Source organism: Argopecten irradians, chromosome 1, assembly GCF_041381155.1.
Source record: "Argopecten irradians isolate NY chromosome 1, Ai_NY, whole genome shotgun sequence".
Classification (NCBI taxonomy): domain Eukaryota; kingdom Metazoa; phylum Mollusca; class Bivalvia; order Pectinida; family Pectinidae; genus Argopecten; species Argopecten irradians.
Genome location: NC_091134.1, coordinates 560,500 through 584,713, shown reverse-complemented (window position 1 = coordinate 584,713; position 24,214 = coordinate 560,500). Strand labels below are relative to the sequence as shown.

Here is a 24,214-nt window from a genome sequence, read left to right as displayed (position 1 = left end):
TTAATATTGTTATATCCACCCCTGGGTCCAGTTTCATGAACACTTAAACCTTAAGGAATTCCTTAACTTAAAATTCTCCATTGGAAACATTGCAAATTTAAGGAAAACATTCTAAGTAAGGAGCCTTCCTTGAAATCTGTAATGCTTTCCTTTAACTTAAGGAGTTCCTTATGGTTAAGGAATGTTGGTGAAACTGGACCTTTCACTATCTCATAGTAAAACTGAAGGCAGCTTAAGAAAGAAAAAACTGACCAATCATAGGCCTGAAGAGATCTCCTTTGAGGGAGAGTGAACTTCAAATGAACACAGTCAACCATAGTGTACCGTTATTGGATTCTTTGGATGTACATCAAAGCAAAGAGCTACCTGCTCATTTAGTTTCCAACATGGAGCCTTCAGTTTTCTATTACATAGTGCAGGGATGGACATACCGGTTATGACAGTAATAGTAACCCCTGGAGTATCAAGGATGATGTCTGATATACCACACAGCAAGTACATCATAGTATCAATTATTTATTGGTGTTATATTTCACAAGTGTTGGGAGTGCACAGATATATAAACTGTACCAACAGGTTTTTATTATAAAGATAACAAAATCAATTTGTAATCTTCTTCTCAAGAGTCTGTGGTCAAAAATGTATCCATGTTTCTCGAATGGAATGTGTCTATTGAATAAAGGAAATCTGTCATTTATAAATAAGTATAATATAATGTACATGAAAGCAGCACTTTAACATACTCCAATCAAGTGGGAAACAATGTTTGCTATATGAACTACAGTAAAGTATGTAGGTCAAAATTTTCACAATTCTTGTACAATTAACTATCACATCTTCATGAGAGAAATCTTGAATTAAAAATTTCCCTTCCTGGCAAATAACCTACATAGTATTTGATCATGTAATTAATAATATGGACGGATGAGGCAAGATGGCTATAGACTATTGGGTTAACATATTTGTGTACAGAAAACTACAGATACAGGATCACTTTTCATGTCCAAGACACATTATACACAAGGACCCAACAGGTTGACACTCGCCTTTAACAGTATAAAGAACTAGGTTTTTTCTATATGAGGTATTTGTATCCTTTCTGCTTTACATCCAATGGTACTTTAGCTCATCTTTATCAGATAAAAGGACACTGAAATTACTAAGGTTGTTGAACCATACAGAGAAATTGTCACCGTATGGATCCGAAGTTGCTCTAGGACACTATATACTCCTTTGCCTTTCTGGCAGTGAAGCTGACAATGTACACATATATAAGATTACAGTCAAACCTTGCTAACTCAAACTTATTTTTGGTCTCAACCAAAGTTTTCACTACACTGCTCAAGTTATTCGAACATGTAGATTTCAAGATAACAAGCTTTTACTGTAATTGCATAATAAAATGAAATACATTAACAGATGAACTTATCCTCTTTGTTACTAACATTACACTGATATGGAACATTTTTAACATTCAGGTGAATATACTCGTCTAACAATAAACAAATGCAGGTATCATACACAGTATACCACTTAACTAACAGAGTATTGCAATTTAATTGTCTGTAAGTTGCTATAAAAATCAGTTGATCGCTAAAGGATTCAAGTTTTCCCCAAGCTGATGCTCTAAAATATACTAAAATAAAAAGTATAAGTGTTACTCTAGTCAGGGAATCGTGGATATCTTCAACAGTGAGATACGTTGTATAATTATATAAAGGCAGCGGTGAAACTCGGACAGTGTTGACTTTTTACACAGGTCGTTATACAGATACTATAAACAAACTTTATTTTACGCCTATTAAATTTTGTGATTTCAGTTTCAAAAATTATTCGCGGTAATTAACTTTTTAGAAATTATTTGGATGGCAAAATTGCAAAGGTAAATGGTACACAAAAGAAAGTCGGTTTACAGTAGCTTTGTATAAATCTCAAGTCCAGCTTATAGAGCACCAAACATAAAATATCGACGACCAATGAATCCTACAACATTCATGTAGTTCATACTGAGTATTGACTTCAGAGGAAACACTATGGAACATAAAACAACCAACACGAGAACATGGAGTGTCACCTCAGTATTACTAACCCCAGAGATGATGGACTCAGAACTAACACCCCCACCCAGGGGATCACTGACCTAGAATTGACACCCCCATCCAGGGGATCAATGACCTAGAACTGACACCCCCACCCAGGGAATCACTGACCTAGAACTGACACCCCCACCCAGGGAATCACTGACCTAGAACTGACACCCCCACCCAGGGGATCAATGACCTAGAACTGACACCCCCATACCCCAAACAGAACATGACATGATAAAACTTACCATACAAGGACAGATTATAAGGGAGGTGTTGGTATTAGTGTGAAGTTGCCTTCCTCCAAGTATTAACCAGACTTAATGTAAGGACCAACAGACTTTACTGCTGGGAATTTTTCTTTATTTCATAAATAAGGACAGATAATTAAATTAACCTTAAATATTAATACAGACTAAGCAATTGTCACTATACAAAGTACTGAATGAGAAATGAGATCAGTCAGGGGAAAAAAACAGTTTAAATTTGATATTGAACAAAATCAGTCTTTTTCAGCACGTAAATGTTTATCAAAATCATATGAACATTAAAATAGTGATGAAATTCCAATCCATGACTACATGGGCTGCTTGTATTCCTAGAGATTCTGGTAATACTTCTGTTGAACTGTTTCCTTCGTTACACTTCTAATCATTTCCTTATTAAGGCTCCTTCTCTCAGTCAATCTGTATACCAAATCCATCATTCCTGAGAATATCATTTTCCACCAAGACTACCGTTTCTTACCCCGTCCAACTCCTCCTTTTGTTCCTGCTCGACCTTTAGATTGACCTGAATAAATCAATTGACAACATGTTTTATATAATGGTAATTGTTAAATTTTCAGAACATGTTACCCAAACTTACAATCACTTACCATAACACTGGAAGAGAACATTTTATAAAAGTAATAGATATTTCATTGATAAATTACATGCTAAATTAAAAACACTTTCATTAATACAAACATCACAGACAATACCACATCTTCATAACGACATCTTCTCAAGTCATTATACTGTCAAACCAATGTATGTCTGATACAGCTAGTCTATACAAGTCATTATACTGTCAAACAAATGTACTTCTGATACAGCTAGTCTATACAAGACATTATACTGTCAAACAAATGTACTTCTGATACAGCTAGTCTATACAAGTCATTATACAGTCAAACAAATGTACTTCTGATACAGCTAGTCTATACAAGACATTATACAGCCAAACAAATGTACTCCTGATACAGCTGGTCTATACAAGTCATTATACTGTCAAACAAATGTACTTCTGATACAGCTAGTCTTTACAAGTCATTATACTGTCAAACAAATGTACTTCTGATACAGCTAGTCTATACAAGTCATTATACTTGAAAACAAATGTACTCCTGATACAGCTGGTCTATACAAGTCATTATACTGTCAAACAAATGTACTTCTGATACAGCTAGTCTATACAAGTCATTATACAGCCAAACAAATGTACTCCTGATACAGCTGGTCTATACAAGTCATTATACTGTCAAACAAATGTACTTCTGATACAACTAGTATATACAAGTCATTATACAGTCAAACAAATGTACTTCTGATACAACTAATCTATACAAGTCATTATACTGTCAAACAGGTGTACTTCTAATACAACTAGTGTATACAAGTCATTATATAGTCAAACAAGTGTACTTCTGATGCAGCTAGTCTATAGAAGTCATACCTTTAAACAAATGTACTTCTGATTCAGCTAGTCTATACAAGTCATTATACTGTCAAACAAATGTACTTCTGATACAGCTAGTCTATACAAGTCATTATACTGTCAAACAAATGTACTTCTGATACAGCTAGTCTATTCAAGTCATTATACTGTCAAACAAATGTACTTCTGATACTGCTAGTCTATACAAGTCATTATACTGTCAAATAAATGTACTTCTGATACTGCTAGTCTATACAAGTCATTATACTGTCAAACAGGTGTACTTCTAATACAACTAATCTATACAAGTCATTATACTGTCAAACAAATGTACTTCTAATACAACTAGTCTATACAAGTCATTATACTGTCAAACAGGTGTACTTCTAATACAACTAATCTATACAAGTCATTATACAATCAAACAAATGTACTTCTAATACAACTAGTCTATACAAGTCATTATACTGTCAAACAAATGTACTTCTGATACAGCTAGTCTATTCAAGTCATTATACTGTCAAACAAATGTACTTCTGATACTGCTAGTCTATACAAGTCATTATACTGTCAAATAAATGTACTTCTGATACTGCTAGTCTATACAAGTCATTATACTGTCAAACAGGTGTACTTCTAATACAACTAATCTATACAAGTCATTATACTGTCAAACAAATGTACTTCTAATACAACTAGTCTATACAAGTCATTATACTGTCAAACAGGTGTACTTCTAATACAACTAATCTATACAAGTCATTATACAATCAAACAAATGTACTTCTAATACAACTAGTCTATACAAGTCATTATACTGTCAAACAGGTGTACTTCTAATACAACTAATCTATACAAGTCATTATATAGTCAAACAAATGTACTTCTGATACAGCTGGTCTATACAAGTCATTATACTGTCAAACAAATGTACTTCTAATACAACTAGTGTATACAAGTCATTATATAGTCAAACAAGTGTACTTCTGATGCAGCTAGTCTATAGAAGTCATACCTTTAAACAAATTTACTTCTGATACAGCTAGTCTATACAAGTCATTATACTGTCAAACAAATGTACTTCTGAAACAGCTAGTATATACAAGTCATTATACTGTCAAACAAATGTACTTCTGATACAACTAGTCTATACAAGTCATTATACTGTCAAACAAATGTATGTCTGATACAGCTAGTCTATACAAGTCATTATACTGTCAAACAAATGTACTTCTGATACAGCTAGTCTATTCAAGTCATTATACTGTCAAACAGGTGTACTTCTGATACAGCTAGTCTATACAAGTCATTATACTGTCAAACAAATGTACTTCTGATACAGCTAGTCTATACAAGTCATTATACTGTCAAACAAATGTATGTCTGATACAGCTAGTCTATACAAGTCATTATACTGTCAAACAAATGTACTTCTGATACAGCTAGTCTATACAAGTCATTATACTGTCAAACAAATGTACTTCTGATACTGCTAGTCTATACAAGTCATTATACTGTCAAACAGGTGTACTTCTAATACAACTAATCTATACAAGTCATTATACTGTCAAACAAATGTACTTCTAATACAACTAGTCTATACAAGTCATTATACTGTCAAACAGGTGTACTTCTAATACAACTAATCTATACAAGTCATTATACAGTCAAACAAATGTACTTCTGATACAGCTGGTCTATACAAGTCATTATACTGTCAAACAAATGTACTTCTGATACAACTAGTATATACAAGTCATTATACAGTCAAACAAATGTATTTCTGATACAACTAATCTATACAAGTCATTATACTGTCAAACAAATGTACTTCTAATACAACAAGTGTATACAAGTCATTATATAGTCAAACAAGTGTACTTCTGATGCAGCTAGTCTATAGAAGTCATACCTTTAAACAAATGTACTTCTGATACAGCTAGTCTATACAAGTCATTATACTGTCAAACAAATGTACTTCTGATACAGCTAGTCTATACAAGTCATTATACTGTCAAACAGGAGAACTTCTGATACAGCTAGTCTATACAAGTCATTATACTGTCAAACAAATATACTTCTGATACAGCTAGTCTATACAAGTCATTATACAGTCAAACAAATGTACTTCTGATACAGCTAGTCTATACAAGTCATTATACTGTCAAACAAAAGTACGTCTGTTACAGCAAGTTTCTACAATCCATAACCATAACACTATTCTAGTGCCTAACATACAAGTACAAGGTTACAGAAACTGACACAGTACAGGGACATAAGCTCATATGTCTATCTTATAAGTAGGATAGAAACTGATGTGTCTATGATACAAAACAACACAAGCTGATTTGTCTATGATACAAGAGAGACACCAGCTGACATATATATGATACAAGAGGGACACAAGCTGAAGTGTCTGTGATACATACAAAAGGGACACAAGCTGACGTGTCTATGATACAAAAGATATCCAAACTAACGTATCTATGATACAAGAGGGACACAACCTTACATGTCTATGATACAAGAGACACAACCTGAAATGTCTGGGATACAAGAGACGGAAGCTGATGTGTATATGATAAAGAGAGACACAAGCTGACGTGTCTATGATACAAAAGAGACACAAGCTGACATGTCTATAATACAAGAGAGACACAAGCTGATGTGTCTATGACACAAGAGGGACACAAGCTGACATGTCTATGACACAAGAGGGACACAAGCTGACGTGTCTATGATACAAGAGAGACACAAGCTGATGTGTCTATGATACAAGAGGGACACAAGCTGACGTGTCTATGATACAAGAGAGACACAAGCTGATGTGTCTATGACACAAGAGAGACACAAGCTGATGTGTCTATGACACAAGAGGGACACAAGCTGACGTGTCTATGACACAAGAGGGACACAAGCTGACGTGTCTATGATACAAGAGAGACACAAGCTGATGTGTCTATGATACAAGAGGGACACAAGCTGATGTGTCTATGATACAAAAGAGACACAAGCTGACGTGTCTATGATACAAGAGTGACACAAGCTGATATGTCTATGACACAAGAGGGACACAAGCTGACCTGTCTATGACACAAGAGGGACACAAGCTGACCTGTCTATGACACAAGAGGGACACAAGCTGATGTGTCTATGATACAAAAGAGACACAAGCTGATGTGTCTATGACACAAGAGGGACACAAGCTGACGTGTCTATGATACAAAAGAGACACAAGCTGATGTGTCTATGACACAAGAGGGACACAAGCTGACGTGTCTATGACACAAGAGGGACACAAGCTGATGTGGCTATGATACAAGAGAGACACAAGCTGATGTGGCTATGATACAAGAGAGACACAAGCTGACGTGTCTATGATACAAGAGAGAGACAACCTGAAGTGTCTGTGATACAAGAGACATAACCTGATGTATCTTATGATACAAGAGTGACACAAGCTGACGTGTCTATGATACAAGAAAGACACAAGCTGACGTGTCTAAAACAAGAAAGACACAAGCTGACGTGTCTATGATACAAGAGGGACACAAGCTGACATGTCTATGATACAAGAGTGATACAAGCTGACGTGTCTATGATACAAGAGGGACACAAGCTGACGTGTCTATGATACAAGAGAGAACAAGCTGACTTGTCTATGACACAAGAGAGACACGAGCTGATGTGTCTATCACACAAGATGGACACAAGCTGACGTGTCTATGATACAAGAGAGACACAAGCTGACGTGTCTAATACAAGATAGACACAAGCTGACGTGTCTATGACACATAAGGGACACAAGCTGACGTGTCTACGATACAAGAGGGACACAAGCTGACATGTTTATGATACAAGAGAGACACAAGCTGACGTGTCTATGATACAAGAGAGACACAAGCTGATGTGTCTATGATACAAGAGAGACACAAGCTGACGTGTCTATGATACAAAATGGAAACAAGCTGACGTGTCTATGATACAAGAGAGACACAAGCTGACGTGTCTAATACAAGATAGACACAAGCTGACGTGTCTATGATACAAGAGGGTCACAAGCTGACTTGTCTATGATAAAAGAGTGACACAAGCTGACGTGTCTATGATACCAGAGGGATTTTGGTGCCCACCTAAGAACGATCTTTGTCTGACAAAGGAAAGAGGGATCTTTTCTCTGCTTTTCAAGCTTTTACTACATATTACTACACATGAAATTTGAGAAATATCCTTTGACTACTTAACAGATATTTAACAGTAACAAACTTCAATTATCAAAATCCAAGATGGCTACCTGTCGGCCATCTTATTCACTGATCTGTCCTAAAATGCAATATGCACAACTAGACCCCTAGAAGACCTGCACATACAATTTGAGACGAATCCCTTCAGTACATTCTAAGATATATTGGGCAAAAAACTTCAATTGTCAAAATCCAAGATGGCGTCCTGTCGGCCATCTTGATGATCGATCGTTACCAAAATGCAATATGCATAACCAGGGACCTAGAGGAACCTGCACATGAAATTTGAGACATATCCCTTCAGTACTTTCTAAGAAATAGCGGTAACAAGCTTCAACTATCAAAATCTAAGATGGTGTCCCGTCGGCCATCTTGTGCACCTTTCGGTCCGAAAATGCAAAATGCACAACAAGGATCCTAGGGGAACCTGTATATGAAATTTGAGAAAGATCCCTTAAGCACTTTTTGAGAAATAGTGGTAACAAACTTTAACTATCAAAATCCAAGATGGCCGCCTGTCAGCCATCTTGTTCATCGATCAGTCCCAAAATGCAATATGCACAACTAGGGTCCTAGGGGAACCTGTATATGAAATTTGAGAAAGATCCCTTAAGCACTTTTTGAGAAATAGCGGTAAAACTGATGGCGCCTGTCGCCATCTTGTTCATCGACGGTCCCAAATGCAATATGCACAACTAGGACCTAGGGGAACCTGTATATGAGATTGAGAAAGATCCCTTCAGTACTTTTTGAGAAATAGCGGTAACAAACTTTAACTATCAAAATCCAAGATGGTCGCCTGTCGGCCATCTTGTTCATCGATCGGTCCCAAATGCAATACGCACAACTAGGGTTGTAGAGGAACCTGTATATGAAATTTGAGAAAGATCCCTTCAGCACTTTTTGAGAAATAGCGGTAACAAATTTTAACTATCAAAATCCAAGATGGCCGCCTGTTGGCCATCTTGTTCATCGATCGGTCCCAAAATGCAATATGCACAACTAGGGTCCTAGGGGAACCGACATATGCAATATGAGAAAGATCCCTTCAGTACTTTCTGAGAAATAGAGGTAACAAGAATTGTTAACGGAAGGACGGAGGGATGGAAGGACGGATGGAAGGAAGGACGGACGGAAGGACGGAGGACGGAAGGACGGACGGACGGAAGGACGGACAGACGGAAGGACGGACGGACGGACCACGGACCACGGACGAAAGGCGATTTGAATAGCCCACCATCTGATGATGGTGGGCTAACAAGAGAGACACAAGCTGACGTGTCTATAACACAAGAGAGACACAAGCTGATGTGTCTATGATACAAGAGGGACACAAGCTGACGTGTCTATTATACAAGAGGGACACAAGCTGACGTGTCTATGATACAAGATGGACACAAGCTGACGTGACTATGATACAAGAGGGACACAAGCTGACGTGTCTATGATACAAGAGAGACACAAGCTGACTTGTCTATGATACAAGAGGGACACAAGCTGACGTGTCTATGATACAAGAGGGACACAAGCTGACGTGTCTATGATACAAGAGGGACACAAGCTGACGTGACTATGATACAAGAGGGACACAAGCTGACATGTCTATGATACAAGAGAGACACAAGCTGACTTGTCTATGATACAAGAGGGACACAAGCTGACGTGTCTATGATACAAGAGAGACACAAGCTGACGTGTCTATGATACAAAAGATATCCAAACAAACGTATCTATGATACAAGAGAGACACAACCTTACATGTCTATGATACAGGAGACACAACCTGAAATGTCTGGGATACAAGAGACGGAAGCTGGCGTGTATATGATACAAGAGAGACACAAGCTGACATGTCCTTGATACAAGAGAGACACAAGCTGACATGTCCTTGATACAAGAGAGACACAAGCTGACATGTCCTTGATACAAGAGAGACACAAACTGACATGTATATAATCCAAGAAAGACACAAACTGGCGTGTCTATGATACAAAAGAGACACAACCTGTCATGTATTTGATGCAAAAGATATCTAAACTAATTATATATAACGTATCTATGACAAAAGAGAGATCCAAGCTGAAGTGTCTGATACAAGCTGACATGTATTTGATACAAGAGAGACACAAGCTGATGTATCTATAATACAAGAGAGACACCAGCTGACATGTCAATGATACAAGAGAGACACATATTTGTGGGTGGTGTCATACCCTAATACAATGTGTGTCATACCCTACAACAGTACATACCAGTGTTGTTCCTACAGAGTATATATTTTGTGATGTCATACCCTACAACAGTACAGACCAGTGTTGATCCTACAGAGTATATATTTGTGGGTGTATCATAACCTACAACAGTACAGACCAGTGTTGATCCTACAGAGTATATATTTGTGGGTGTATGTCATACCCTACAACAGTACAGACCAGTGTTGATCCTACAGAGTATATATTTGTGGGTGATGTCATACCCTACAACAGTACAGACCAGTGTTGATCCTACAGAGTATATATTTGTGGGTGGTGTCATACCCTACAACAGTACAGACCAGTGTTGATCCTACAGAGTATATATTTGTGGGTGGTGTCATACCCTACAACAGTACAGACCAGTGTTGATCCTACAGAGTATATATTTGTGGGTGGTATCATACCCTACAACAGTACAGACCAGTGTTGATCCTACAGAGTATATATTTGTGGGTGGTGTCATACCCTACAACAGTACAGACCAGTGTTGATCCTACAGAGTATATATTTGTGGGTGGTATCATACCCTACAACAGTACAGACCAGTGTTGATCCTACAGAGTATATATTTGTGGGTGGTGTCATACCCTACAACAGTACAGACCAGTGTTGATCCTACAGAGTATATATTTGTGGGTGGTATCATACCCTACAACAGTACAGACCAGTGTTGATCCTACAGAGTATATATTTGTGGGTGGTGTCATACCCTACAACAGTACAGACCAGTGTTGATCCTACAGAGTATATATTTGTGGGTGGTATCATACCCTACAACAGTACAGACCAGTGTTGATCCTACAGAGTATATATTTGTGGGTGGTGTCATACCCTACAATAGTACAGACCAGTGTTGATCCTACAGAGTATATATTTGTGATGTCATACCCTACAACAGTACAGACCAGTGTTGATCCTACAGAGTATATATTTGTGGGTGGTATCATACCCTACAACAGTACAGATCAGTGTTGATCCTACAGAGTATATATTTGTGATGTCATACCCTACAACAGTACAGACCAGTGTTGATCCTACAGAGTATATATTTGTGGGTGGTATCATACCCTACAACAGTACAGACCAGTGTTGATCCTACAGATTATATATTTGTGATGTCATACCCTACAACAGTACAGACCAGTGTTGATCCTACAGAGTATATATTTGTGGGTGGTATCATACCCTACAACAGTACGGACCAGTGTTGATCCTACAGATTATATATTTGTGATGTCATACCCTACAACAGTACAGACCAGTGTTGATCCTACAGAGTATATATTTGTGATGCCATACCCTACAACAGTACAGACCAGTGTTGATCCTACAGAGTACATATTTGTGGGTGGTATCATACCCTACAACAGTACAGACAAGTGTTGATCCTACAGAGTATATATTTGTGGGTGGTGTCATACCCTACAACAGTACAGACCAGTGTTGATCCTACAGAGTATATATTTGTGATGTCATACCCTACAACAGTACAGACCAGTGTTGATCCTACAGAGTATATATTTGTGATGTCATACCCTACAACAGTACAGACCAGTGTTGATCCTACAGATCACTGACACGTGTTGTTCCTACAGAGTATATATTTGTGATGTCATACATACCCCTACAACAGTACAGACCAGTGTTGATCCTACAGAGTATATATTTGTGATGTCATACCCTACAACAGTACAGACCAGTGTTGATCCTACAGAGTATATATTTGTGATGTCATACCCTACAACAGTACAGACCAGTGTTGATCCTACAGAGTATATATTTGTGGGTGGTATCATACCCTACAACAGTACAGACCAGTGTTGATCCTACAGAGTATATATTTGTGGGTGGTGTCATACCCTACAACAGTACAGACCAGTGTTGATCCTACAGAGTATATATTTGTGATGTCATACCCTACAACAGTACAGACCAGTGTTGATCCTACAGAGTATATATTTGTGATGTCATACCCTACAACAGTACAGACCAGTGTTGATCCTACAGAGTATATATTTGTGATGTCATACCCTACAGACGCTGCCCCAGTGGCCTGGTCTGTAAAAGATCTATCAGAAACTCGGAGTCTAATCTGTCCTCTGGTTGTAATGTTGTCCTGGAGACTGGACAAAGGAAGATAACTTTATAATTTATATATGTGGATACAAATAGTGTATGTCCGACAATCTGATACTAGAACTGGAGACACACAATACAAGGGTTGATCACAGAAACCATTTTGTTTTCATATATATTTCAGCAAGACAGTATTATGCATCTGAATCAAATAATCAAAATCCATGTTCATTCACCTGGTAACCTTGTAAACCATACTTTTCAGAACACCAATAAACGAACAAAAATTGAAAGAAAAATGTACATTTACACCTCAGGTTCCAGAGGATTTCATCAGACAAGTTTTGTGGATAACAAAAAATGATCTGTTTTACTTCTAATTTAAGGTAAACTGCAAAACTTTTGATTCCACCTTAGATATAGTATTAAAATGAACAAACAAAGAAACCTCCAAGTGATCTTGATAAGGTGACCGTGATCTTGTTAAAATCATGTAAACTTACCCTGGGGTGGCTGTTTGTTTAGCGCCAGAAGTCTTCGAGGGTTTTGTTTACACCCATCTTTACCCATCAGATGTTTCTTCCAGCCATCCTCACCAGCCGAGATGTTCTGGTGACATAGTGGACAGTGGTTCTTATCCGGCTCAGACGCTGCAAAAGTCATCAACAGACAATATCAACCAAGAGTTAGGTCTCAACTATCATATAAAGGAAAGGCTATATCAACGGAACAGGTTTAAAGTTCATCAACAAGAGGCCCATGGGCCTTAAAGGTCATCTGAATACACAAAGAATATAGTAGTGACAGACAATTAAGGCAATACAAAGAAGTTCAGGTTCTGATATATTTGATGAATTAGACCTTGACCTTCAGTCAAGGTCTTTCATTTTGATAAACATGGTATCCCTTCATGCCAACTTGCTACAAGTCCATTATCAGGTCTATAGACCTTAGTTATTCAAAAAAGTCGTTTAAAGGTTTTAGCCTATTTAAACTTGTGACCCTATATAAAGGTCAATGTCATTCATTTGAACAAACTTAGTAGCCCTTCATTTCAGCATCAATCAAACCAAATATAAGGTCTCTAGGCCTCTTAGTTATTCACAAGAAGTTGTTTAAATATTTTAGCCTATTTGCCCCCTGTGACCTTGAATGAAGGTCATTCATTTGAACAAACTTTGTAGCCCTTCATCCCAACATGTCACAGGTCCAACATCAGGTCTATAGGCCTCTTAAATGTTCACAAGAAGTCGTTTAGAAACAAACTTGATAGTCCCTTACCCAAGCATGCCACAGGCCAAATATCAGTTCCCTGGGCCTTTTGGCGATTGAGAAGAAGTCATTTGAATGAAAAGTTTACACACAGCGAACGGCGCAATGTGGATGGCACGTGACGATGGATAATGCAAAACCTAAAAATGAGCAAAAGAAAAAAGGCAAAATTGACTAAAATATCTGTGCTTACCTTTACAACTTTTATCAGCAATGTGCTGGGCGTACTCAGACTTGGGTATAGCTTCACTACACTGCGGACATTTTGCATAGTTTCCTTTGGCCTCACACTCTGTCAGTAGGTGATCTGTATAGCTAGCAATCTCGACAACCTGTAAAACAGGATATAAAACAGTGCATGGTGATATTATAGGTAACAATGGAATAAAGCTAAAACAGGATACAAAATGGTGCATGGTGATATTATAGGTAACAACATCATAAAGCTAAAACAGGACACAAAATGGTGCATGGTGATATTATAGGTAACAACATCATAAAGCTAAAACAGGATACAAAATGGTGCATGGTGATAGTATAGGTAACAACATCATAAAGCTAAAACAGGATACAAAATGGTGCATGGTGATAGTATAGCTAACAACATAATAGAGCTAAAACAGGATACAAAATGGTGCATGGTGATATTATAGGTAACAACAGCATAAAGCTAAAACAGGACACAAAATGGTGCATGGTGATATTATAGGTAACAACATAATAGAGCTAAAACAGGATACAAAATGGTGCATGGTGATATTATAGCTAACAACAGAATAGAGCTAAAACAGGACACAAAATGGTGCATGGTGATATTATAGGTAACAACAGCATAAAGCTAAAATAGGATACAAAACGGTGCATGGTGATAGTATAGGTAACAACAGCGTAAAGCTAAAACAGGACACAAAATGGTGCATGGTGATATTATAGGTAACAACATCATAAAGCTAAAACAGGATACAAAATGGTGCATGGTGATATTATAGCTAACAACAGAACAGAGCTAAAACAGGATACAAAATGGTGCATGGTGATATTATAGCTAACAACAGAATAGAGCTAAAACAGGACACAAAATGGTGCATGGTGATATTATAGGTAATGATTTTGTAGGTGTAATTTATATCAGAGACAATGATTTTGTAGTTGTAATTTATTTCAGAGACATTGGTTTTGTAGGTTTAATTTATATCAGAGACAAAAGTTTTGTAGATGTTATTTATATCAGAGATACTGGTTTTGTAGGTGTTATTTATATCAGAGACAATGGTTTTGTAGGTGTAATTTATATCAGAGACAATGGTTTTGTAGGTGTAATTTATATCAGAGACAATGGTTTTGTAATGTAACTTATATCAGAGATACTGGTTTTGTAGGTGTAATTTATATCAGAGACAATGGTTTTGTAGGTGTAATTTATTTCAGAGACAATGGTTTTGTAGGTGTAATTTATATCAGAGACAATGGTTTTGTAATGTAACTTATATCAGAGATACTGGTTTTGTAGGTGTAATTTATATCAGAGATACTGGTTTTGTAGGTGTAATTTATTTCAGAAACAATGGTTTTGTAGGTGTAATTTATATCAGAGACAATGGTTTGTAGGTGTAATTTATTTCAGAGACAATGGTTTTGTAGGTGTAATTTATATCAGAGACAATGATTTTGTAGATATTATTTATATCAGAGACAATGGTTTTGTAATGTAACTTATATCAGAGATACTGGTTTTGTAGGTGTAATTTATATCAGAGACAATGGTTTTGTAGGTGTAATGTATATCAGAGACAATGATTTTGTAGATATTATTTATATCAGAGACAATGGTTTTGTAGGTGTTATTTATATCAGAGACAGTGGTTTTGTAGATGTTATTTATATCAGATACAATGGTTTTGTAGTTGTAATTTATATCAGAGACAGTGGTTTTGTAGGTTTAATTTATATCAGAGACAATGGTTTTGTAGGTGTAACTTATATCAGAGACAAAAGTTTTGTAGGTGTAATTTATATCAGAGACAATGGTTTTGTAGGTTTAATTTATATCATAGACAATGGTTTTGTAATGTAACTTATATCAGAGACAATGGTTTTGTAATGTAACTTATATCAGAGACAATGGTTTTGTAGGTTTAATTTATATCAGAGACAATGGTTTGTAGGTGTAATTTATATCAGAGACAATGGTTTTGTAGGTGTAATTTATATCAGAGACAATGATTTTGTAGGTTTAATTTATATCAGAGACAATGGTTTGTAGGTGTAATTTATATCAGAGACAATGGTTTTGTAGATGTTATTTATATCAGAGAATGGTTTAGTAGATGTTATTTATATCAGAGACAATGGTTTTGTAGGTGTAATTTATATCAGAGACAATGGTTTTGTAGATGTTATTTATATCAGAGACAATGGTTTTGTTGATTTTATTAATATCAGAAACAATGGTTTTGTAGGTGTAATTTATATCAGAGACAATAGTTTTGTAGATGCTATTCATATCAAGGACAATGATTTTGTAGATGCAATTTATATCAGAAACAATGGTTTTGTAGGTGTAATTTATATCAGAGACAATGGTTTTGTAATGTAACTAATATTAGAGACAATGGTTTTGTAGATGTTATTTATATCATAGACAATGATTTTGTATTTACCTGTTTACAGTTGGTACAGCGTTTCAGCATAGGACAATGTTTCCAGTAGTGTAAATCGAGTCCATCCTCAGTAAAGCTAGGGTTGTGTTCCTCACAGAATATACAGATACTGAAAGTACAAACAACACTCAGTATTTACACTCTTAAGCCTGAATTTTGTAAGAGATTAACATTAATCTCCTCGTCATTCCAGCCAAATATACTCTCTTATTGGAGAGAGAAGAGTTATAAGTCATCACTAACATTCCTACTGACTTTCCAACACAGCAGTATTTACATGGCAGTCAAATCAATATTATTTGTAAACATAGATGGACAACAGATACTGAATCAAAATTCAGAGAAACCTACAGGGAAAAGATCAATACAGGATTTATAAACTTACTGATCCATGTTGTACACAGACGTATCATCATCTTCCTTAGGTTTGGGTTTCGATTTGTTCAGTACTTTCTGTAATAAATATAAACATAAGTCTTTTCTTCACAATAAATTTCCTATCACATTAAACCAATTTTCAGTGCAGTGATATATGAAAAGTATTTGAAGTTCCAAATAAATGTTCTTAATTCATTTTGACCATGTATGTCGTTTTGATGGCAGATGAACTAGATAAATCAAACAGAAGTTATCATCATAAAAAATAGCAGTTTGTTGCACCTTAGCTACAGATTGCAATATCAAAATAATATCTTGATCCAGGTTTTAAATAATTCATAAGATTTTTTTAAGTAAGTTTAAATGATTACACTAAACTGAGCATGTTTAAATTAAATGAATTAGCACAAAACAATTGGACATTTTGTCCCTCATTTTATCAAAAAATTCTGAGGTCAAGGCTAACAACTTCTTCCAGTACGCAATCAGGAAAGAATATAAAGTAGAGAAAGAGTTAACAGCTAAGGTAATGGACAGCCTCCCATGTATACATTGTGCTGTGTGTGTTTAGTACTCCCCAAAAAACACAGAAATGATTAAACCTTAATACCCACAGCTATTTCCTTCTATATCAACTGTTAATAGTTTGAAGGAGATACATGAGAAATGGATAAACATTTTGATATAAATGAAATACTAAATTGAAAGTGTGATATCAATATTGTGTGAGCTCTGTGTTAGAATTTGCAACACATACTGACCTTAGTTGGTTTCTTGGATTCTGTCTTTAATACATTCTCATCCACAGGCTGTAACATACAGAAGACATTACAGGATGTTACAATAAAATCAAACACATCCAAAAACCATTTTACAGAAGCAGTGTACTAGAAATATCTAAATTGATAGAAAGTCCTTTTCATCATTGATACCACAGACTAAGAAGTGAATAGAGGCAACTCAAGCAAAACATAGACACAACAGTTATGTCCCTTTTGTTTCAGTACACACCTGTTTGCCTGCAGCCATACTGCGCAGTTGTTGTAGCTGGTTTTGTAGAGCCTCTATTTCCTCCTGTTTTCTCGACTCCTCCTCTGCCTTCTGTCTCTAAAATTAGGCCAACATAGACTCATTAGCAAACAGGTTAAGGTCACTGTTTAAAAGTTGTCATGTAAATTATTTGTATTTTTTTTTTATCTTTACATCAGACTAATATAACTGTATAGATAAAGACCTTTACATCAGACTAATATAACTTAATAGATAAATACCTTTACATCAGACTAATATAACTGTATAGATAAATACCTTTACATCAGACTAATATACCTGTACAGATAAATACCTTTACATCAGACTAATATAACTGTATAGATAAATACCTTTACATCAGACTAATATACCTGTACAGATAAATACCTTTACATCAGACTAATATAACTGTATAGATAAATACCTTTACATCAGACTAATATAACTGTACAGATAAATACCTTTACCTTTATAATATACCTTTAGATCAGACTAATATAACTGTACAGATAAATACCTTTACATCAGACTAATATAACTGTATAGATAAATACCTTTACATCAGACTAATATAACTGTATAGATAAATACCTTTACATCAGACTAATATACCTGTACAGATAAATACCTTTACATCAGACTAATATAACTGTATAGATAAATACCTTTACATCAGACTAATATAACTGTATAGATAAATACCTTTACATCAGACTAATATAACTGTACAGATAAATACCTTTACCAAGAAATATAACTTAAGATAATAAATACCTTTTTAACATCAGACTAATATAACTGTATAGATAAATACCTTTACATCAGACTAATATAACTGTACAGATAAATACCTTTACATCAGACTAATATAACTGTATAGATAAATACCTTTACATCAGACTAATATAACTGTATAGATAAATACCTTTACATCAGACTAATATAACTGTACAGATAAATACCTTTAGATCAGACTAATATAACTATAGATAAATACCTTTACATCAGACTAATATAACTGTATAGATAAATACCTTTACATCAGACTATAATATAACTGTATAGATAAATACCTTTACATCAGACTAATATAACTGTACTAAATACTTTAATCAGACTAATATAACTGTACAGATAAATACCTTTACATCAGACTAATATAACTGTATAGATAAATACCTTTACATCAGACTAATATAAACTGTATAGATAAATCCTTTAATCAGACCTTTACATCAGACTAATATAACTGTAATAGACATCAGCAATAAATACCTTTACATCAGACTAATATAACTGTAAGATAAATACCTTTACATCAGACTAATATAACTGTATAGATAAATACCTTTACATCAACTAATAACTGTATAGATAAATACCTTTACATCAGACTAATATAACTGTACAGATAAATACCTTTATATCAGACTAATATAACTGTATAGATAAATACCTTTATATCAGACTAATATAACTATATAGATAAATACCTTTATATCAGACTAATATAACTGTACAGTAGATAAATACCTTTACATCAGACTAATATAACTGTACAGATAAATACCTTTACATCAGACTAATATAACTGTATAGATAAATACCTTTACATCAGACTAATATAACTGTATAGATAAATACCTTTACATCAGACTAATATACCTGTACAGATATATACCTTATATACCTATATCAGACTAATATAACTATAGATAAATACCTTTACATCAGACTAATATACCTGTACAGATAAATACCTTTACATCAGACTAATATAACTGTATAGATAAATACCTTTACATCAGACTAATACAACTGTAGATAAATACCTTTACATCAGACTTGCTGGGTTTACCATCCACCTTGTCAAAATATTCAAATAATTGTCGATACATTGTGTTTTTGCGTGTCCTCTCGTCGTCCGGTGGTAAATGATCTTTGATGGTCTGACGGTCACCAGGATTTTCTTTGTACAAAGTTCTAATAATCCTCTCTGATACGTCCCTGACCTCTCCAGCTGTGTGACCTAACGCCACCACACAGAAGTTCATAATGTTGTCAATCGTCATTCCTCTGTAAACAATCCATTTTATAGTAAGTTGTACTTGCATGGGTACCCAACGATGCTGAATCATTCAAGATTTAACTTATTTTTGTAAAATTTTTTACAACATGGGAGTGTATATGCTGGCATACTTCAAATATACTACCTTAAAATTGTTGTCATGGCATTGTTGCCTTTGAGCAAACCTTCCTCTTAAACAAATAAATAGAATTAAGTTGCCCTTTACTACAGACATCTTTCCCAAGTGTGTTTAAATGTGGTGGCCTTGACTTTGTACATACGTGTTTCCCTTAATGCCGAGACTCTTGTACAACATCTCCACGATCTCCACACGAGACTGGCCGGGTCGTGGTGCTAGTGTCATCTTTATAGGCTTCAGACTTTCGTGTGGCACAACATTGGTTGGCTGGCAACACAGATCACAGATAAATCAGACTAAATCAGATAGAACTGAGTTCTGTTTCTGCTTAATTCATTTTAATATCAACATTTTACATGCAAGAAGTGCTTGAATTATAATTTCATTCCAACAATACATACTCGCACTTCCGGAAAGTTTGCCATTTCTCTGGTGAAATTCTTAGCATCGTCTCGGTTCCTGGCAGCCTGGAATAGCAATCAAAAGGTTAACTTAAAGATAGTATAAGTTAAAATCCTTGCTCAAAATGTTAATTTGAAGTTTAATCAAATGTTGTCCAAAATGTGATAAAGACATACATTTTAATCATAAACTTTAAAGTATGACACATGATGTGTTAATGTCAATATTTATGAAAAATACAAGAGGCCCTCTGGGCCTCTATTGCTCACCTGGTTTATTTAGTAATTATCATAAAAAACTATTAAAAATAGCAAAATTGACCCTTTTGGCCCCACCATTTGTACAATTTTGAATCCCCACTCCATAAGGATGCTATCCAATGCTTAGTTTCTGAGAAGTTGATTTTATGGAAATAGCCAAATTGACACTTTTGGCCCTGATCCCTCAGGCTCCCGGGTGTCAGCCTCACCATATGTACAATTTTGCATCCCCACCCTATAAGGATGCTACCATTGCATTATGAGTGCTATCCCATGCTTAGTTTCAGAGAAGAAGTTATTTATATAAATATGGAAATAGCCAAATTGACTCTTTTGACCCCACCCCTCAGACCCCCAGGGGATCAGCCCCACCATTGGTACAAATTTGAATTATCACCCCATAAGGATGTTACCAATGCAATATGAGTGCTATCCAATGCTTAGTTTCAGAGAAGAAGTTGTTTATATGGCAATAGCTAAATTAACACTTTTGGCCCCGCCCCTCAGGCCACCGAGGGATCAGCCCAATAATTTGTACAATTTTCAGTTAGTGCCCCATAAGGATGCTACCAGGCAAATTTCGTTGAATTCTGACCAGCGGTTAAGATAAAGAAGTTGATTACTGACGACAGACGGACAACAGATGCTGCGGTATCGCAGTATCCGAAGGACCAAGGTGAGCTAAAAATAAACTCAATAAAAGTGACTGATAATATACACACAATGTGTTAGTGTAATTGTGATAATACCGTATCTACTTTACAGTGTCGTAAGACTAACAAAAGTTACAAACCGTATCAGCTGCCTTGTTAAACAGTTCAGTGATGACCAGCTCCACCGTGTGTACAATATCAGACTTGCCTAATCTGGAAAAGTTCACATCAAATTATTGTAAAATTGAGGTAAATACATCAAAATCTTCATCTATATGTACAACCTACCTGAACTACAACTTATAAATAAATTAATCATGTATTCAACTGAATGATCCGAAGAGAAAATTTCTTTCCCCAAGATGTAATTAGGCTATGTGGGTTACCTTCAGTGAGTGTCTGTTAGGGATATACTTTGTGAGGCTAGCTTGCCTCTGTGTTAAATAAATTGTCTGTATTTACCTGTGTTTTGGTATATATTCTGTGAGCAGCATCTTGAGCAGATGAAGTCCAGCTTTAAATACCTATAAACATACAAAATATTTTATAAAGTGTTTCCTCGATAGCCCAAACACTTGTTTCCCCAATTCAAATCATCTGGATTGGTTAAATTTTCGAACGGCCAGATCCTGTTTAACTAGTAAATCAAATTGATTGCCTAACATTTCTGTCCTGAGTTGTCCAGACCATTGGCATCCGGATTTTCATGGATTGACTGTATTTAATGAAATTAAAAAGGAAAGGCAATGAATTAGATATTTTTGTCATAAACAAAAACATTTATATAATTAAATCATTTTAAAGGACTTTTGCTCCGTTTCAGACATTTTTCTTTTCACACTTAAGTTAGACACTTACAGCGTAAACTTTATCTCGGATGGCACGTTTACAGAGATACACTGCTCCCTTCAGCGCAGATTTCACCTCGTCCTTTGAGGCTGAAGTAGACATCTCTGACATCTGTTTATACACAGCCAACAGGGCGTCCTCACGGTAGGACCATGTCTTACTGTAAGCTTTGGCCACCTGATCAAAATACATACATTTATTAGGTTTGGTCCACCTGATCAAAATACACACATTTATTAGGCTTTGTTCACCTGATCAAAATACATACATTTATTAGGCTTTGGCCACCTGATCAAAACAAACACATTTATTAGGCCTTGGCAACCTGATCAAAACACACACATTTATTAGGCTTTGGCCACCTGATCAAAACATGCATATTCTTTAGGCCTTGGCCACCTGATCAAAACACACACCTTAATTAGGCTTTGGCCACCTGATCAAAACATGCATATTCTTTAGGCTTTGGCAACCTGATCAAAACATGCATATTCATTAGGCTTTGGCCACCTGATCAAAACATGCATATTCATTAGGCTTTGGCAAGCTGATCAAAACACACACATTTATTAGGCTTTGGCCATCTGATTAAAATACACACATTTACTAGGCTTTGACCACCTGATCAATCATACACATATTAATCATATAACAAAGATTAAAGTCATTGATCTAAATATTTCCATTTGCTCGGGACTGACGCTATATAACCTTTCCAACCAAAAAGGGGAATTTATGGTATCATAATTCTCCTATAACTCCCATTGGTGTAGTGATATGCATAACATCTATTGTGACGTCGTTTTGAACAACGGCATGACGTAATGATGCAATGCGCATTTTTTGTGCGTACTTGCACGCTACCAAAATGAAAAAAACTCCATTGTTCTATATTATTCGCAAAAATATTTGTAGTTGTCATTTTGAAATGCTGAATATCCTAAAGATGGAACATATTAATTGAAATGTTGGAAGTGTACTGACGATTTTATGTTTATTTCCGAAAATCAGGGTCATCTCTTTTGGACAAATCAATATCATTCATTTGAAGACATAAGAAAGCTATTCATTTGAAAAGATTTTGACTGAACTTTGAATAAGATAAAGATCATGAACAAAGTTTGAATGAAGGTCAAATTAATTTGTTTTAACATCCTACTTTAAACATGCTACAATCCATACACTTCAGAATTGCTGGATATCGATTGTTCACAGCAAATGGGGAATTAGTATTTACCAAGGGAGACAACTACTTACCAATGGTTCTCCAAACACGTCCACTGCAGCAGACGCCTCTCGTAAGTCCTTCTCAGACATGGGCTCTGGTTCTCCAGTAATACCCCCACCACCTCCACTCTCTACTACGGGCTGTTCTTCTTCCTCAGTCACAGCGGGAGGTCTGTAGCATCAAAATTACTTATACACTAACAAAAACAAAGAAACATAATAAATATATCCTAAAACACATGAATTAACAAGATATTCAACCATACTTATTCACCTTGGTAGCTAGGACCACTAGAACATGGTAGGTATAATGAAAACAATTTAAGTGAAAATTTTACTAAATATACATTTATTACTATTGATGTCACAGTTTCTGTTCCTCTGGACAATTAACTTAGCCATCTTATCAATTTATAAAAAGTACTTGAACATAAAAACCTAACCAGAAAAACAAATACCAAGATATAGAGAAAAAGACAGATCGGCACGTAGAAAGATCAACAAAAACAAACGAACTAGAAAGATAGAGGAAGAAAGAGAGAGAAAAGGGGAGAAAAAGGAGACATTAAGAACTAGGAAGATAGAGGGAGAAAGAGAGAGAAAAGGAGAGAAAAAGGAGAGAAAAAGGAGACATTAATGAAGATACATAAATATGGAGACAAAGAGCTGGAGAGACACACAGAGACAGACTGAATCAAAAAGAGATAGATACAGAGAGAGTCAGGGCAAGAGAGATCCTGAGTTTTACTCTATAATGAAATATACCAATAATTATCAACACCAAGTACAGGTATCAGTAAAGTTTGGTATTAGTATCAATCCATTACAGACAAGGATCACAGGTTAGAGTTTTACAAACACAAACAAACATATTAATGATCTATGATTATAGGCTCTACAACAGATCTTTTCTCTGT

At 35.6% G+C, this 24,214-nt stretch overlaps 1 protein-coding gene and 1 pseudogene across 2 annotated transcripts in view; one reads left to right on the top strand and one right to left on the bottom strand.

The window, feature by feature from the left end:
- Positions 1-503: 503 nt before the first annotated feature.
- LOC138314402 (centrosomal protein of 104 kDa-like) overlaps positions 504-24,214 on the bottom strand; it is a 45,132-nt gene continuing 21,421 nt past the window's right edge. For both annotated transcript variants that reach the window (XM_069254718.1, XM_069254725.1), the window contains 14 exons: positions 23,328-23,469; positions 22,080-22,247; positions 21,684-21,745; positions 21,362-21,434; positions 20,308-20,373; positions 20,049-20,173; positions 19,532-19,775; positions 17,679-17,774; positions 17,429-17,476; positions 16,675-16,742; positions 16,290-16,398; positions 13,823-13,961; positions 12,861-13,007; positions 504-2,876 (listed from right to left, as the gene is read on the bottom strand). In XM_069254718.1, the coding sequence (XP_069110819.1) occupies positions 2,818-2,876; positions 12,861-13,007; positions 13,823-13,961; positions 16,290-16,398; positions 16,675-16,742; positions 17,429-17,476; positions 17,679-17,774; positions 19,532-19,775; positions 20,049-20,173; positions 20,308-20,373; positions 21,362-21,434; positions 21,684-21,745; positions 22,080-22,247; positions 23,328-23,469 (1,546 nt within the window). In that variant the 3' untranslated portion in view covers positions 504-2,817. The remainder of the gene's footprint in view (positions 2,877-12,860; positions 13,008-13,822; positions 13,962-16,289; positions 16,399-16,674; positions 16,743-17,428; positions 17,477-17,678; positions 17,775-19,531; positions 19,776-20,048; positions 20,174-20,307; positions 20,374-21,361; positions 21,435-21,683; positions 21,746-22,079; positions 22,248-23,327; positions 23,470-24,214) is intronic.
- On the top strand, positions 14,899-15,703 carry LOC138314342 (uncharacterized; annotated as a pseudogene).